We start from the raw sequence: 15,931 nt of genomic DNA, 5'->3' as shown, positions 1-15,931 counted from the left end.
CACTTAGGACTCGCCGGAGCTCACCGAGGTCGTGTCTCCGGCCACCGCCTCGGACCCCGCAGGATTTGGGCCGCCGGAGCTACGGGGGAGGCGGCTTTGACCGCGCGAGCGCAAGCGCCGCCCCGGGCATGCGCGCTGTGTGCGGTAGGTGTGAAAGGAAAGGGAGAGGAGAGAGGAGAGAGAAAAGAGAGGAAAGAGAAGAGAGACGAGGGAGAGAGGGGCTGGCAGTGGGCCTGTGCGTTGAAAAAGCAACTGCCGGCGTCCCCAGCTGCCCCCCGGGGGGCTGGGTCTGGGGTGATAGCGCCGGCCGTAAATATCGTCAAAACCGGCGAAAATTAGGTCTCTGGGTGCTTGACTGGGCCATTTTTTGTCCGCCGGCGCCTAAAAAATGGCTTGGGGAGGCTTCTTGGGGCTGGCTGGAGATGCCCTTAGGCCACTAGAGACAAGATGGACCGGCGACGGCGCCGGGCGGGAGGTAGGTAGAGGAACAATAGCTTTTTTGTTTTAGGCAGCGGCTGTGTCTAGCTTGGCGACCACGATTGGACCCCATGTTCCGCGGACAGCCTTATTTGGTAGTCATGCATGAACCTACGTGTAGGTCATGTGGTCTGGCTTTTGGTGCCGTGCTGAATTTTCGACGTACATAGCACCTTGCCTGCTTTTGGTCGACGTACGTATGCTAGACGGACTCGAAATGTTGGTTGGAGGCGCCGGAGTGACCACATCAGGCCTGGTGGCCGCCGGCGAGCATGTGTCGGTCGGCTGACATGCGTACGAATGTACACAGGATATGTAGCAATGTAGGGGCACGTATGCCGAGGAGTGGCAGTTAAGCTCCAAGGAACCTTGATCGGTGCCATCTGCCATCACCATAGTCGATGATTGGCAGATGGCCATCATCAAACCACACGCTTTCTCTCCGGGTTCGTTTGTGAACTCAATCATCACTTGGTCTACCAAACCAGTCCTTAGCATGTAGGTCACCACACGACTTGACGGGGCCGTACAGGCTATGTAGGTCGGCGGCGGCGCTGCGTGATACGAAGCGCACTTTTTTTTTGCGGCAACGAGGTGCGCCGCCCCTCTCGACGGCCGATGGGGATGGATTGGGGGCCAACGGGAGGGGGTGTTCCCCACCGCCGCGCCGCACGGCAGACCTGCCTTGCGGGGAGGAGCTTCCGCCGCCGCCGCATCTGCGGTTGTCGTCGGATCCGCCACTTCCTGATGAATTGCAGCCGGCGCTCGTGGTGGTTTCTGTGGCGGCGCCTGATCTACTCCCTTCCCCGCCTTCCCGTCGAGATCCCTCGACGACAGATCGGGATTGGGACTTTTTGCGTCCTACGAAATGGTATGTGCGTTTTCAAGATGATAGGGAGGCGGGGCGATGTATCAATGGCTTGATCTACTCGCATCTGTCTCGTTGGATGACGATCCGGGACGAAGATGGAGATATTTTGGCCGGACGACATCTCAACGTTAACGAAGAGCTTGCGATTGGTAAGCATTTAACAATCGATTTTTTCCATATTGTTGGGGATATTACTACTGAACGTAAATCGGCCTACCTGGGCCGGGTTAACTTCATCAGTAGTTCAAGAGTGTTAAAGCCCAAGAAGCTAGATAAGGGCCCAAGGCCATAGTCGGTTCAACACTTGTAGCTGTAAACCGGCTTGTATGTAAACTTGTATTGTAAGTTAGGAATAAGGAGAGACCAATCCGGATACGAGTATGAACCGGAGATTGGGACTCTGTGAACCGACGGGCGTCACCCGTGTATATAAGGGGACGACCCGATAGCGGTTCAAAGACGGACAACCACAACTCGAGACTTAGGCAAAGCTTGTTTACTCCCTAGTCATCGAAACCCCATCAATTCCATCACAACTAGACGTAGGCTTTTACCTTCATCGAAGGGGCCGAACTAGTATAAACCCTCTGTGTCCCTGTGTCCGCTTTAACCCCTTCGAGTTAACCCGTTGCGATGGCTCCACGACTAAGTTCTTTTCCTAGGACATCTGCCGTGACAAAACCACGACAGTTGGCGCCCACCGTGGGGCTATCGCACGATGGTTTCAAGTTCTTGGAGGGCCGCTTCGAAGGACTCGAGGGATACGCTATGGGCCGGATGACCAAGAGTCGTCGCGGCAAGATTTACATCGACGATGCAGGCTAGGGCCCCGAGGCCGGCTCGATTGAGTACGGGTACCGGGCCCCCTTTGGTGGCATACACGTTTTCATTGGCAAGATCGGTGAACCGGGCCCTGAGCTGGACACCTGCACCGACCTCGTCGAGACAGCTTAGCGTGCGCGACCTGCCCGGGTTAAGCCAGCCGTGAAACGTGCCTTCGTGGGAGTCATCCATGGAGGAAGTTATGAGGATGGATTAGGATCTGGCGGCGAAACCGTCGTTTACTCTGGCGACGAGTCGACCGGAGAAACTGAGTCTTTGTATCAGCTACAAGATGGCCGGATTGGGGGCTGTTCTGATGGCGACAGTATTTCGGACCCCTCTGATCTGCCCAACCGGGTTGGAATATTCATGGCCGGTACACAAGCAGCGCTGAATTCATCGACTGCCGCGGCGATGGTTTCCGGTTCAGCAGCGGCAACGGCTGCCGGGGCAGGAGGCTCTGTGCGCCCGCCGGCTCAAGTTTTGTCCGATCTGTTCGATGCGTTGGCTGCGCTCATGGCAGAGGCTAACCCGACGGATCAAGACGCTCACAACGCGGAAATTGCAAAGGTGAGGGAGCAGATCACTCAGGCCAAAGCGGATTTAGCAGCTGAAGAGGTCAGGATGACTGCGGAGCGGGCCGCTTTGGATGCGCAAGCTTACAAGCTCATGCTGGACCAGAATGCATCACAGGAAGTCATGAGGAGGAAATACCGATCTCGTTTGCCTTCAGTTTTCGAAGCAAGGGACCTCTTCAACACCCCTGGAGCGGGAACCAGTGAACCGCCGGTGATAAACCGGGCGGAGGCAGCTGGAACAGGCGCGCCGGTCCAGCCCCGTTTAATAGATCTGCCTCGTCATAATACTGGTGTACCGCAGGCTGTGCCCACACCTCCGGGTCACTACTCCAATCCGCTGGATAACCTCGTTGCGGCTGCGGCACGGTTGGAGGCTATTCCAGTTGAAGGTGATTCATTGCAGGCGATAGAGACGCGCCGGGTCAAGGAGCTCCTTAGGACGGCTTTGGTCCAAGAGGAAGTGTATTCATACAGCCGCGACCGGATTCATTCTACCCCACGTCCAAGCAGGAGTTATAGCAGGCATATGGAGGAACCAGCTATGTCAAGTAATGCACGGCATGGAGCGCCCCGTGGCAACAATCCGGCTGGTGGTGTCGACAATGCCCAGGAGGTGGTGGACCGGGCCCGAGCACGCAGGGAAGCCGAGTTAGCGGCACATCATCAAGCTCGTCAGCTTACGCCGGTTCGTCCGACCACTTCGGTTGAGCCTGGGCTTACTTCTAGCGCATTGGGGGTACCTTGCCTTGTCCCCGCTTTACGCAATGTGCGCCTGCCTAAGGATTTCAAGGGCCCGCGCAAGGTACCGAACTATACGTCAGATCAACCTCCAGAGACATGGGTGGAGAGCTATGAGATGGCCATGGAGATGCTTGATGTAGATGATGCGGCGTGTGCAAAGTATTTCACCATGATGCTTGAAGGGACGGCACGTACCTGGTTGAAGAGCTTGCCGCCCAATTCTATCAGTTCATGGGCCCAGTTATGGGCCCGGTTCATCAATAACTTCAAAGACACATGTAAGCAGCCTATGTCGATAGTGGATTTAGCTGCCTGTGTCCAGGAGGAAGGAGAATCAACTACTCATTGGGTACGCCGGGTCTCACAAGTTCTGCATTCATCAGACCGCATCAACGCTGACACCGCAGTCATAACCTTGGAAGGAAATTGCCGGTTTGGACCCCTAAAGTTGAAGTTAGGACGGATGAAGCGCCATTGCACTGACATGGGGACTCTCATGGCCGCTTTGGTAAAGTATGCTAATTCTGATAGTACCAAGGATCCCGAGTCTGATGATGAAAAGACAGGGAAGGGAAAGAAGAACGACAACTCCAAGGGTCAGCAACATCACTCAGCAGGTAATGGCGGCGGAGGCAAGCGTAAAGCGGATGGCAACATGGACTTTGTGGCTAATACTAATGCGCAGGACAAGGACCAGCGACGCAAGGGTAAATCGCAGAACCGCAGTGGAGCGCCTAGTCCTAATCCGGACCGCTTGAATTACCTATTGAACCAGCCCTGTCCAAAGCATGGGACGAAGGAGGTGCCAGCAAACCACCTTTGGAAGGATTGCTACATTATGCAGGAGTTCAAGAGTTCTAATGCTTTCCGGTATGATCCCAGCTCCGGCGGTGGATCCGGGCCGGGTTACGGTGGAGGAAATTCCGGTTCAGGATTTAATGGTAATCCGGGCGGACATAACAATCAGAATAATCAGAATAACCAGGGTGGTTACAATCAGCAACAGCAGCAGTTGGGTTACCAGAGCAACCCGAAGCAATTGAATAGTGGGCAATATCACGTATTCACCACTAGCTTGGACAAGCGAGACCGGAAGGTCCAGAAGCGGGCAGTTGATTCTGTTGAACCGGCCGTGCCACGATATCTATGCTGGTCAGAGCAGCCAATCATATGGAGTAGAGAGGATCACCCTCCCCGGGTTGACAATCCGGGTCAACTGGCTTTGGTGGTGGCGCCTCAGGTGGGAGGTTATAAGTTCACCAAGGTACTCATGGATGGGGGTAGCAGTATTAACATCCTATACTATGAGACCTTCCGTCGTATGGGGCTAACAGATAAAGATCTCCGACCGTCAAATACAGTTTTCCATGGTGTGGTACCTGGCAAGTCAGCATACCCCGTTGGTAAGATAGCGCTGGAAGTGGCCTTTGGAGATGATCATGATTCCAGATCAGAGACGCTGACGTTTGAGGTGGTAAAAATCCAAAGCCCGTATCACGCCCTGTTTGGGCGACTGGCCTATGCCAAGTTCATGGCACGGCCCTGTTATGTGTACTTGCAGCTCAAGATGCCGGGTCATAAGGGGACTATAACGGTTCACGGAAGCCGTAAGGTCGCTTTGGAATGCGAAGAAGGAGATGCGGCTTACGCAGAGTCGGTTTGTGCCACCGAGGAGCTGAAGTATTACAAGGACAATGTTGATCCGGCGGATATGACTCCTCTGAAGAAGCCTACCATGGAACATGATCCGGCCCTGAAGTTCACATCAGCAGCTGAGACTAAGCTTGTTGACTTCGTACCTGGCGATTCGTCCAAGCAGTTCAGCATTAGTGCCAATTTGGATCCGAAATAGGAAAGCACGCTCATTGAGTTCATCCGTGAGAATCGGGACATCTTTGCATGGAAGCCTTCTGACATGCCAGGTGTACCGAGGCGACTCGCTGAGCACACTCTTAATGTGGATCCCAAATACAAACCGGTGAAACAGTTCCTCTGCCGGTTCAACGAAGAAAGGCGCAAGGCTATTGGAGAAGAAGTGCCCAGGCTCCTAGCAGCTGGCTTCATCATTGAGGTTTTCCACCCTGAGTGGCTTGCTAATCCGGTGCTGGTCCTTAAGAAAAACGGCACCTGGCGCATGTGTGTGGATTACACTGATCTTAATAAAGCTTGTCCAGCAGATCCTTTTGCCCTCCCCGTATTGATCAAATTATTGATGCTACGGTGGGTTGCGAGCATTTAAGTTTTTTGGATGCATATTCCAGCTATCATCAGATCAAAATGGCAATTAAGGACCAGGAGAAGACAGCGTTCATAACTCCCTTTGGAGCCTTTTGCTATGTGTCTATGCCTTTTGGGCTCAAGAGTGCCCAGGCAACCTATCAACGGTGTGTGCAAAATTGTCTTCACAAGCAGATTGGCCGCAATGTACATGCCTATGTGGATGATATTGTGGTTAAGTCAAGGAAGAAGGAGACTTTGGTTGATGATTTGAAGGAGACCTTTGATAACCTGAGGACGTATAAGATGATGCTCAATCCGGCCAAGTGTGTCTTCGGTGTACCGGCAAGCAAGTTGTTGGGTTTTCTAGTGTCCAACAGGGGAATTGAGGCTAATCCGGAGAAGATTACGGCCATCACCTCCTTGGTTAAACCGAAGTGTATCAATGACGTTCAACGATTGGCTGGCCGGATTGCCGCGTTGAGCCGGTTTATCAGCCGCCTTGGTGAGAAAGCAATCCCCTTGTATCAGATGTTGAAAAAGACGGATCAATTCGTCTGGAGTCCTGCTGCTGATCAGGCGTTCGAGGACTTAAAGCAGCAATTGGCCAATCCGCCCGTGCTCGCCGCTCCCATTGACAAGGAGCCATTGCTGCTGTATGTTGCTGCTAATGCTCGCACGGTCAGCGTAGCTATCATGGTGGAGCGCAAGGAGGCAGGCAAGGAGCATCCGGTTCAACGTCCGGTTTATTATATCAGTGAGGTGCTTATTGAATCCAAACAAAGGTATCCACATTGGCAGAAGCTGGTATATGGAGTTTTTATGGCAAGCCGGAAGATGAAGCAGTATTTCTTAGGGCATCCCATCACAGTGGTCAGTTCTGCCCCCTTGGGTGATATCATCCAGAACCGGGAAGCGACGGGCCGGATTGCCAAGTGGGCTATAGAGCTTGGGCCGCAAGGTTTAAAAACGTGCCTCGGACGGCGGTGAAATCCCAAGCACTTGTAGATTTCATCAATGATTGGACGGAGCTGCAGGCCCCTGAGGAAAAGCCGGATCACACATATTGGACCATCCATTTTGACGGATCACGACAATTGGAGGGCTCGGGGGCTGGAGTCGTATTAACTTCCCCATGAGGTGACAAGTTCTGTTATGTTCTCCGCTTAATGTTCCCTTGTACTAACAATGCAGCTGAGTATGAAGCCTTGCTCCATGGTTTCCGGATGGCTAAAGAGATGAATCTAAGCCGGGTTAAGTGCTTCGGTGACTCGGATCTAGTGGCTCAACAGGTGTCTGGCACTTGGGATTCTAAAGACCGACTCATGGCTGCTTATCGTCGTGAGGTGGATATTGTTGCGGGTCACTTCAAGGGCTATCAGGTGGACCATGTGGACCATCGGAAGAATGAGGCAGCGGACGCCCTGAGCCGGTTGGGCTCCCAGCGTAAACCGGTCCCGCCTAATGTTTTCCTTGATGTATTGCACAACCCGTCGGTCAAGCTCCCAGGTGAAGCGGATTTGGCTGTTCCTGATCCGGAGGCTCAATTGGTGGCAGCTCTTCATGTCATTCCGGATTGGACACTTCCTTACCTAGCATACATGAACCGGGGCGAGTTACCAGAGGATGAGACTCTGGCCAGACAAATAATACGGCAGTCCAAATCCATGACAATCATCAATGGCGAGTTGCACCATTGCAGTGTATCAGGAGCGTTTCAACGCTGTGTATCTCCTGAGGAAGGCTGTGAAATTTTGCGTGAGATCCACAAAGGGGATTCTGGTCACCACGCTGGTTCAAAATCTTTGGTGGCTAAAGCGTTCCGCCACGGTTTCTATTGGTTAACTGCCCATGCTGACGCGGAGGATCTGGTCAGGCGATGTGATGGTTGCCAAAAGTTCTCAAGACGTGCTCATGTACCGGCTCAAGAGTTGAGGATGGTTCCAATCACTTGGCCGTTTGCAACTTGGGGGCTAGATATGGTTGGGCCTTTCAAAAGGTCCAAGGATAAGAAGACCCACCTCCTGGTGGCGGTTGATAAATTTACAAAGTGGGTGGAGGCGGAGCCTGTTAGCAGGTGTGATGCAGCCACGGCGGTTCAGTTCATCAAAAAAGTGATTTTCCGGTTTGGCTTTCCACACAGTATCATCACAGATAATGGTACCAATTTGTCCAAAGGTGCCATGAAGGAGTTTTGCGAGCGGGAGCATATCCGCCTTAACGTTTCATCAGTGGCGCACCCATAGTCCAATGGTCAAGCAGAAAGAGCTAATCAGGAGATCTTGAGAGGCATCAAACCGTGGCTTATGGTTCCTTTGCAAAGGACGCCGGGTTGTTGGGTAGAAGAGTTGCCATCCGTATTATGGAGCATTAATAATACACCCAACAGATCAACAGGATACACGCCGTTCCTCATGGTCTATGGAGCGGAGGTGGTTCTCCCTAGCGATATCCGTCACGATTCACCTCGTGTGGCGGCTTATGTTGAAGCGGACAACGAGACAGCTCGACAAGACGCTTTGGACCGGTTGGATGAAGAGCGAGACATAGCATCTGCCTGCTCGGCGATTTACCAATAGGATCTTCGTCGCTATCACAGTCGTCGAGTCAGAACCAGAACCTTTCAAGAAGGAGATTTGGTGCTTCGGCTCATTCAAGATCAAACCGATATGCATAAGTTATCCCCGCCTTGGGAGGGACCTTTCGTGGTCAGCAAGAATCTGCACAACGGGTCATACTATCTAATCGATGTTCGAGAGCGAAAAGACTCACGCAAATCAGAAGAGGAGACCAACAGGCCGTGGAACATAGCTCATCTTCGGCCTTATTATACTTGAGCCATTGGCTCTGCTTATGTACATATTATGACAATGTATATATTATAAATACAATAAACCGGATCCTCAGCTAAAGCGGGGTATCTGTTCTTTTACATCATGCGTGGTTACATGCAGTTGTTCTGTCTTAAAGCGGCCTCCGGTTTACCCCTTGGAAAAATTATAAATATCACTAGGGGGCTCGGTCATGTCTGAACCGATGCAACACCTTTTGATAGGCGAAAGCCACCAGATCACTTGGGGACATGGTCAAGTCTGAACCAGTCACACCTCTTGATCGGCCTAAAGGCCATAGAATCACTTGGGGGCTTGGTCGAACCCGAACCATTGCTATGCCACTTGATCGGCGTAATGCCACGGTTTCATTTGGGGACCTGGCTGACTTGAACCATAGCTACACATATTGGGAGCTTGGTCGTGTCCGACCATGGTAACGCCATCTGATCAGCTCAGTAAAGCCTCTCTTTTTGCAAACGGTTTTATCATTGCCTTTGCTTCAATATTTTTTCTTGATAAACTGGTGTTTTATCTTGGTTGCGTTCTTAAACCGACAACGTTTTCCACCTGTTCAAACTGCCAATTTGGCGGAACACGGTCCATTTTTAAACCGGAGGTTATTTACTCGGTTTGATTTTTACTGTTAACATCCTTTTTTGGAGTAACAAAATATTTATTATAACCAAGCACGGTTTACATAGTAAACCGGCATTGTATATACAGGAGCTGTTTTCTCCCATGACGGTGCAGGTTTATCAAACCGCCGCTTCAAGATTGGCTAAGCCTACTTCGTGCCCAATGATGGCAGGTATTTTGTATCACAAAATTTGATCATATATGTCAATCTCCTTGCATATATATGAAGTTCATAAACCGGCTGGCGGTACAACCGCCCTGGTAGTTTAAGATCTTATGATTGCAGGGCATATAGATTGGCAGTTTCGATCTTTCAAACAAAAGTACAGCACAGATGCACGAAGGCATCTCAGAAGCAAAAACGTTGGCTATCCTATTACAAGGCAACATGGTGCCCAAATAAGATCATTGTTTTTTCTGGCAAGGCAGCCTATTAAACCGATCTCTGGTTCAAGCTTGATCACCGCCTTGGTCTGATGGTCGTGGGTCGTCATGTGCCGCTTTAGCTTCTTCTGCTCTACCCAGCGGCTGGAAGTCAACAGTGGTCCAGTTGATTCCCATTAAAGCTTGAAAAACAGCTTCATCATGGATCAGTGAAGACGGTTCAATATCAGGAGCATAAGTATGCTTATGGATTGGCGGGATTAGATTTTCCGCTTCGGGAACTGGTGCAGCCACTCGTTTGTTCTGATTATTATATTGGGCTTGATAATGCGTCAAATCTGCCTCTTCTACCAATTGACAAGCTAGAGGGCGCACCGCCCGGTTTATTGCTCTCAGATCATCTTCATTGAACTCTGAACCATCTTCCTTCAAACTGGGATAGCCCTGAGCTGCTTCAACAGGATCGAAGTCTGGCACCCATGCCTTTGCTCGGATTAAAGCATTGATGGCACCGGTTCGAGCAGCAGATTTTTTCAGCTCTTCAATCCGGGCGGGAAGCATTGACAATCTCTTAAGAGTATCTTGGATTAACGTGGGTGCCGGATTGTTATGTGACGCAGTCGAGATAATCCGCTGCGCTCCAGTATACAGCTGTTCGATTAATGTGTAGGCATCTTTCAGTTTCATCCGAACATCTGACCCCAAGTGGCTAATGCGTGTGCCTGCAACATGATAGAACAGTTCATAAACCGGACCTATCATAGGAAGATCAAAATTATCACAAAAGTCAAAGGACGCTTACCAAAGATGGCGGCAGTCGTTGCATGCACTTGTCGCTTTACGCTGGTTAATTCATCTGTCACCGGTTTAAGGGCAGCTTCAGCAGTTTCAATCTTCTTGATCAAAGCGTTTTTCTCAGTGGCCCAATCCGCTCGATCTTTCTTGAAGCCCTCTTTCAGCTGTTCCATGACGCTTAAAGCGCTGGTCAATTCCTCTTTTGCTTTGGAGGTTTCAGCTTGTTGGGATTTTAAGTTCTCTTGAAGATCGGCGAGTTGATTTTCTTTGGTCTTCAGCTCAGCCTGCATTCAGACAGTTATATGGTTTAACAAACGGTACAGAAATTGAAGTAGCAACCACATAACGAGTTATGCACTTGGTACTTGGGGGCTAATGCCTATTTGGTCTGCAACTATTAACTGATTGCAAAGTCCCAAGCTCAATACGAGTATTCAACTTGGCACTTGGGGGCTAATGGCTATTTGCTCAAATAAAGTTCTGATATTGCTATATTCAGCTACTTAAAAAATCCCGGTTTAACTACATTAAGTTGAACCGACCCTTGGGGGCTACATCAGTGAAATTCGAAGCATTCAGGTTTATATTCATAAGTCCCGGTTTAACTTCATTCAGTTGAACCGATCCTTGGGGGCTACATCAGCACATTCGGAAGTATGCAGTTTTATATTTCACAAGTCCCGATTTGAAAGAATATTACAAACCGGCCCTTGGGGGCTAGGAGAATCGGCAAGGCTAAAAGATATGCAAGCAGGAAGAGGCATATAAAAGTTACCTCAAATTTCTCCTTCATCATGTTCACTAGGCCAGCTTCATGATCGCGACTGGTATATAGCCGGTTCAGATAACCAGAATGAAGATCTTGAGCACTCAGTGCAGCATAGGTCGCCAAATCGACATTCCACTTTCCCTTGCCCATTGCGGCAAATTCGTCCTTGGCAGTATGTTTGGACAAAGCGACAGGATTGCTGGGTTCGGTATGACCAACACCAGTGATGACAACTTCATCATCCTGGGCATCACCGGTTTGCACTGTGGCTGTCGGTTTACCAGTAGCTTTGGATGGACTTGTGGATTTTTCATTCCGGACGGGACTTCTAGGCTGGTCAGCAGGACCAGAGGCATCAACAGGCCTCTCTTCAGTAATAAAAGCCTCATCCTGCGCTGGCGGGTCATTGGGCACGTTTTCATGGATAGCTGCTCCAACGTCTGGGATGTTGCCCGGTTCAGGGGCAGTTTCTTCTTCGGCCGCTTTATCCTGGCGAGCCTTCTTGCTCGACCTCGGTTTGGCCCTGAAAAGGGTAGCAAAATCAAAAACAATATATGTTGCAAGATGCAATACCAGGAATATTATGATAAGTGCAAGCTTACCCAAGCACGGTTTTAAGCGGTGGCAGCTGGGTACCTGTTGACTCGCCAGAGGATGAGTGGGAGGTAACCTGATAATCGGAGTCAGATGGGTTAAGCGGTTGACGAAAATAGCCCACTTTAGGACAAGTACTGACAAGCAAATTAGAGACCTCTGAACGACGTCTCTGAACCGGACTGTTCGGTAAACCGGCGGAGGTAACTACCTGGCCGCTGTGCCGAGTTGTGCGGCGCGCTTCGTGCTGTTGGGTCTTCATAAGAAATTTGGGATCCAAGTGAGCAAGAGGGTGAGAAAATTTAACTTTCCGGTTTGCCTGACAAATTTTCAGTGAAGGCAGAAAGTTCGAGTCAGAAGAGAGAGTAATTACCTCTGCATCATCAGCATGGCTGGCTTCGGCATCATCCTGACAAATATTATCATCAATAAAGTGGGTAAAAAGAAAGCCAAATGAATTAAGTTCTACCTCAAGGTCCGGATTACCCACATCGTCATCAGTGGGCGGATCAGAGGACGCAGTGGTTTTCCTCTTATGAGCAGGTTTCTTAAGGACTTTTGTCTTGGGCCGGGTCGGTCTTTCCGGTTTGTCTGCTTTCTCCTGTGGGAGCTTCTTGCTCCAAAACGGATCATCACCTTGCGTCAACAGATATGGGTATCAAGTAACTAAGCAGATGTAATATTATCAGAGTTAATGAAAGGAAAAATTCAGACTTACAGCTGGCGGTTTGTTGGTGGCGCAGAAAGGAAGCAGGCCGGTTCGGGCGCAGACGTATTCCGGTTCATTCAAAATTTTCTTTACAGCTTCTGTGACTTCTTCGTCAGTAAGCTGGATGTTCATGTGCCGCAGTGGGTCGTTAACGCTGCCCGTATATTCACACATCAAACCGGAGCGTTGGCTGAGAGGCAGTACGCTCCAGGATATCCAGCAACGAGCGAGATCAACCCCTGTTAAACCGTTGGCCATAAAGGCTCTGAGCTTGGACAGTTGGGGAGCATATTTACTTCTCTCTTTGGCAGTCAACCTCTGTGGAAAAGGGTGCATGTTGCTAAGCCGCTCCGGACGAAAACCAGGCAAGGGATTTTCATTAGCAGGGGAGGTATCCTTGTAATAGAACCATGTGTGATTCCATTCTTGGGGATGGCTGTGCAGTTTTGCGTGAGGATAAGTGACCTCTTTCCGCTTCTGAATCGCCATGCCACCCAATTCCATATTGGAACCATCAGTAAATTCTGTGCGGCGGTTTAGATGGAAACAATCTCGGAATAACTCGACTGTAGGCTCCTCTTGAAAGAACACCTCACAGAGCACATGGAAATGGCATATGTTGGTGACAGAATTGGGGCCAGTATCTTGCGGACGAAGTTGGAAGTTGGCTAAGACGTCCCGGTAGAATTTTGAACCGGGTGGATTAAAACCTCGGGCTAAGTGATCCGCAAAAACTACAACCTCTCCTTCTCGAGGTGTGGGAGGACATTCTTTGCCTGGGACTCTCCAGTGGATGGTATTCTTACTGCTTAAGGTGCCAGTTAAGACTAAATTGTTCAGCTGCGTTTCTGTGACATGAGAAGGAGCCCAGTTGCACTCATATACTTGTTTGGCCATGGTGGAATCTACAAAATAAGCGATTCCGGTTCAAGATTGTGTTGGGTACAAAATATACATTGAGATGATCAATGCTAAACTGAGGATAACTATATTCAAGCTGAAGCTCTGTGAAGCGATGGATTATGGCTAAAGGATACTGGCGGTTCAATAAGGGGACTAATGGTATATACCGGTTTATTAACTTTTCCGGTTCATTAACTTTTCCTATGGTAAGTTAAACCGCCTGATCTAAATATTGAAAGCACGGGAGGTTGCAAGATGGCTAAGTATGCAGAAACAGGTTTCATAAAAGTTCTGTTACAACAATGGATCTGAGGCAGCTTCAGAAAAACAGGAAAAATATTCAAAAAGCTTAAAGCAGAGTGGAAGTGAATCAATGGGCAGATAAACAGATGAGATCCACGGACTTGAACGCAAGACTATAGGTGGATGCGAAAAGCTAAGTGGTATTCAGTACGAGGTTTTACAGATCTTTACAGAGGTTAACGCATGAACAGGAGCAATCGATGAACATCACAAGAACAGCGAACCCTAGAACATATCTAGGTTAAGAAAAACAGAGGGCTTACTAGAGCTGAGGAGGATGCGGAAGGTCACCGCAGTTCTCTGGTACGTTCAGGTCGATGCAGCGGCCAAGGTCGAGGCTGGAGGCGACGGCGGCGGCGGAGCTCCGAAGCTGACGACGCGAGGAAGACGAAGATGAGAAGGCACGAAGAAGAAAAAGGAAATGACCCTTCGGTCCTATTTATAAGACAAGGGACATGTGTCAGGCGCGACAAACCAGGGGCCACGGAACGGAGTTGTCGCCTCGATTCTCGCAACCTTATTAAAATGAAGAGGTATTATGGATACTTTCTTTATGACAGATGACGTCACCCCGGTTTAACAGCAATTAGAGAAGATGACGTCAAGCCGGTTCAGCAATTACAAGAAGATGTTGAAGATGAAGATTTCTACTAAGGATTGACATGAACTCATTCAAATCAATCTGGGGCCTAATGTTGGGGATATTACTACTGAACGTAAACCGGCCTACCTGGGCCGGGTTAACTTCATCAGTAGTTCAAGAGTGTTAAAGCCCAAGAAGCTAGATAAGGGCCCAAGGCCATAGTCGGTTCAACACTTGTAGCTGTAAACCGGCTTGTATGTAAACTTTTATTGTAAGTTAGGAATAAGGAGAGACCAACCCGGATACGAGTATGAACCGGAGATTGGGACTCTGTGAACCGATGGGCGTCACCCGTGTATATAAGGGGACAACCCGACAGCGGTTCAAAGACGGACAACCACAACTCGAGACTTAGGCGAAGCTTGTTTGCTCCCTAGTCATGGAAACCCCATCAATTCCATCACAACTAGACGTAGGCTTTTACCTTCATCGAAGGGGCCGAACTAGTATAAACCCTCTGTTTCCCTGTGTCCGCTTTAACCCCTTTGAGTTAACCCGTTGCGATGGCTCCATGACTAAGACCTTTTCCTAGGACATCTGCCGTGACAAAACCACGACACATATCGAGGTTCTTGAGTGTGTGCAGGCACCCATGGATTGCGACGAGCAACTTGATGTAGTGGATCTTACGGAGGACGCCGACGGACCCAAGCCTACGCAGCGGGTTGGGGGACGTTTCTGGATTCTTGCTGATGAAGATGAAGACGATGATGATCCACCGGAAACGACGGTTCGGCCACCAACTACGCTTGGTGTGGCTACATCTACCTCGGTGCCTAAACCTTTGGTGAGTAGTAATAAATCATTTTCGTTCGGTACTCCGGTTCCTTCGCAGAAGTCGAAAGTGAAACCATGGAGTGGACCTTTGCCGAAGGAGGGGCCGCCGGCTATCACTTTGTCTGATTTTTTTCGTCCCGAGTGCTGGACGAGAGTGACTCGGAGAAAGAAGAAAGGCAGTCGTATGGTGTCACAACGATCGCCGGCGGTGGCCGCTGCGTGTGACATTCGGGTGCCCAGATCTGAGCGTTTGAATGCTCCTTTGGGCACAGGTGGGCCGCCTGAGATTGCTCGCGATGCGGGCCTGGCTAGTACTGGGCTAGAGGCCCAGGGGGCTGGCCAGGTTTGCGTAGCAATGGGTGTGGGCGACGTGCATGAGGAGGCCTCGGACCGATCGCCCCTGCATGCACGATCTCCCTCCCCCTCTCTCTTCGTTGCCGCTAGGGTTCGCCGTCGCGGGAGGATTGGCTTCCTTGCGCCGTTCCTCCCCAGCAATCGCCGGCGTTGGCCGGCACCCGTCACCTAGTTCTCGTCCGGCGGAAATGCCGCCCAAGCCACCTCCGCCGCGGGCTGCGCCGGTGGTGAGGAACCCGACCGGGGCCGCGGGGGGGCTCCGCTCCTCCGGCTGCGACTGCTGCCGCGCCGGGCCCCGCTCGTGCGGCGCCTCCGCCACGGGTCGTTCCGCCGCTGCCTCAGGGAGCGCCTCCTCCGCCTCCGGCTAGGGTGGCCTAGCCGCCTAAGGCCACGCCTCCTCCGCCTTCCCAGCCTAGGGCTGCGCCACCGCCGCCGCCAAGGGCCGAGCCGTGGCCGAGGCAGATGGCGGGTGGACGCGGTGGCACTGGCCATGGCACGAACGGCCGTGGGGCGGGGGCGTCGGC

At 50.9% G+C, this 15,931-nt stretch overlaps 1 protein-coding gene across 1 annotated transcript; it reads right to left on the bottom strand.

The window, feature by feature from the left end:
• Positions 1–9,626: 9,626 nt before the first annotated feature.
• LOC147962785 (uncharacterized) lies at positions 9,627–11,274 on the bottom strand. The gene is made up of 3 exons (XM_087534308.1): positions 11,131–11,274; positions 10,363–10,639; positions 9,627–10,282 (listed from the first exon to the last, which is right to left on the bottom strand). The coding sequence occupies exons 1-3, from the start codon at positions 11,272–11,274 to the stop codon at positions 9,627–9,629; spliced, it is 1,077 nt and encodes a 358-aa protein (XP_087390434.1).
• Positions 11,275–15,931: the final 4,657 nt, after the last annotated feature.

The sequence above is a fragment of the Triticum urartu genome, chromosome 7A, assembly GCF_056163025.1.
Source record: "Triticum urartu cultivar PI428250 chromosome 7A, HENAU_Tu73, whole genome shotgun sequence".
Classification (NCBI taxonomy): domain Eukaryota; kingdom Viridiplantae; phylum Streptophyta; class Magnoliopsida; order Poales; family Poaceae; genus Triticum; species Triticum urartu.
The sequence above is the reverse complement of the archived record's forward strand: the minus strand, read 5'-3'. Positions and strand labels throughout refer to the sequence as shown.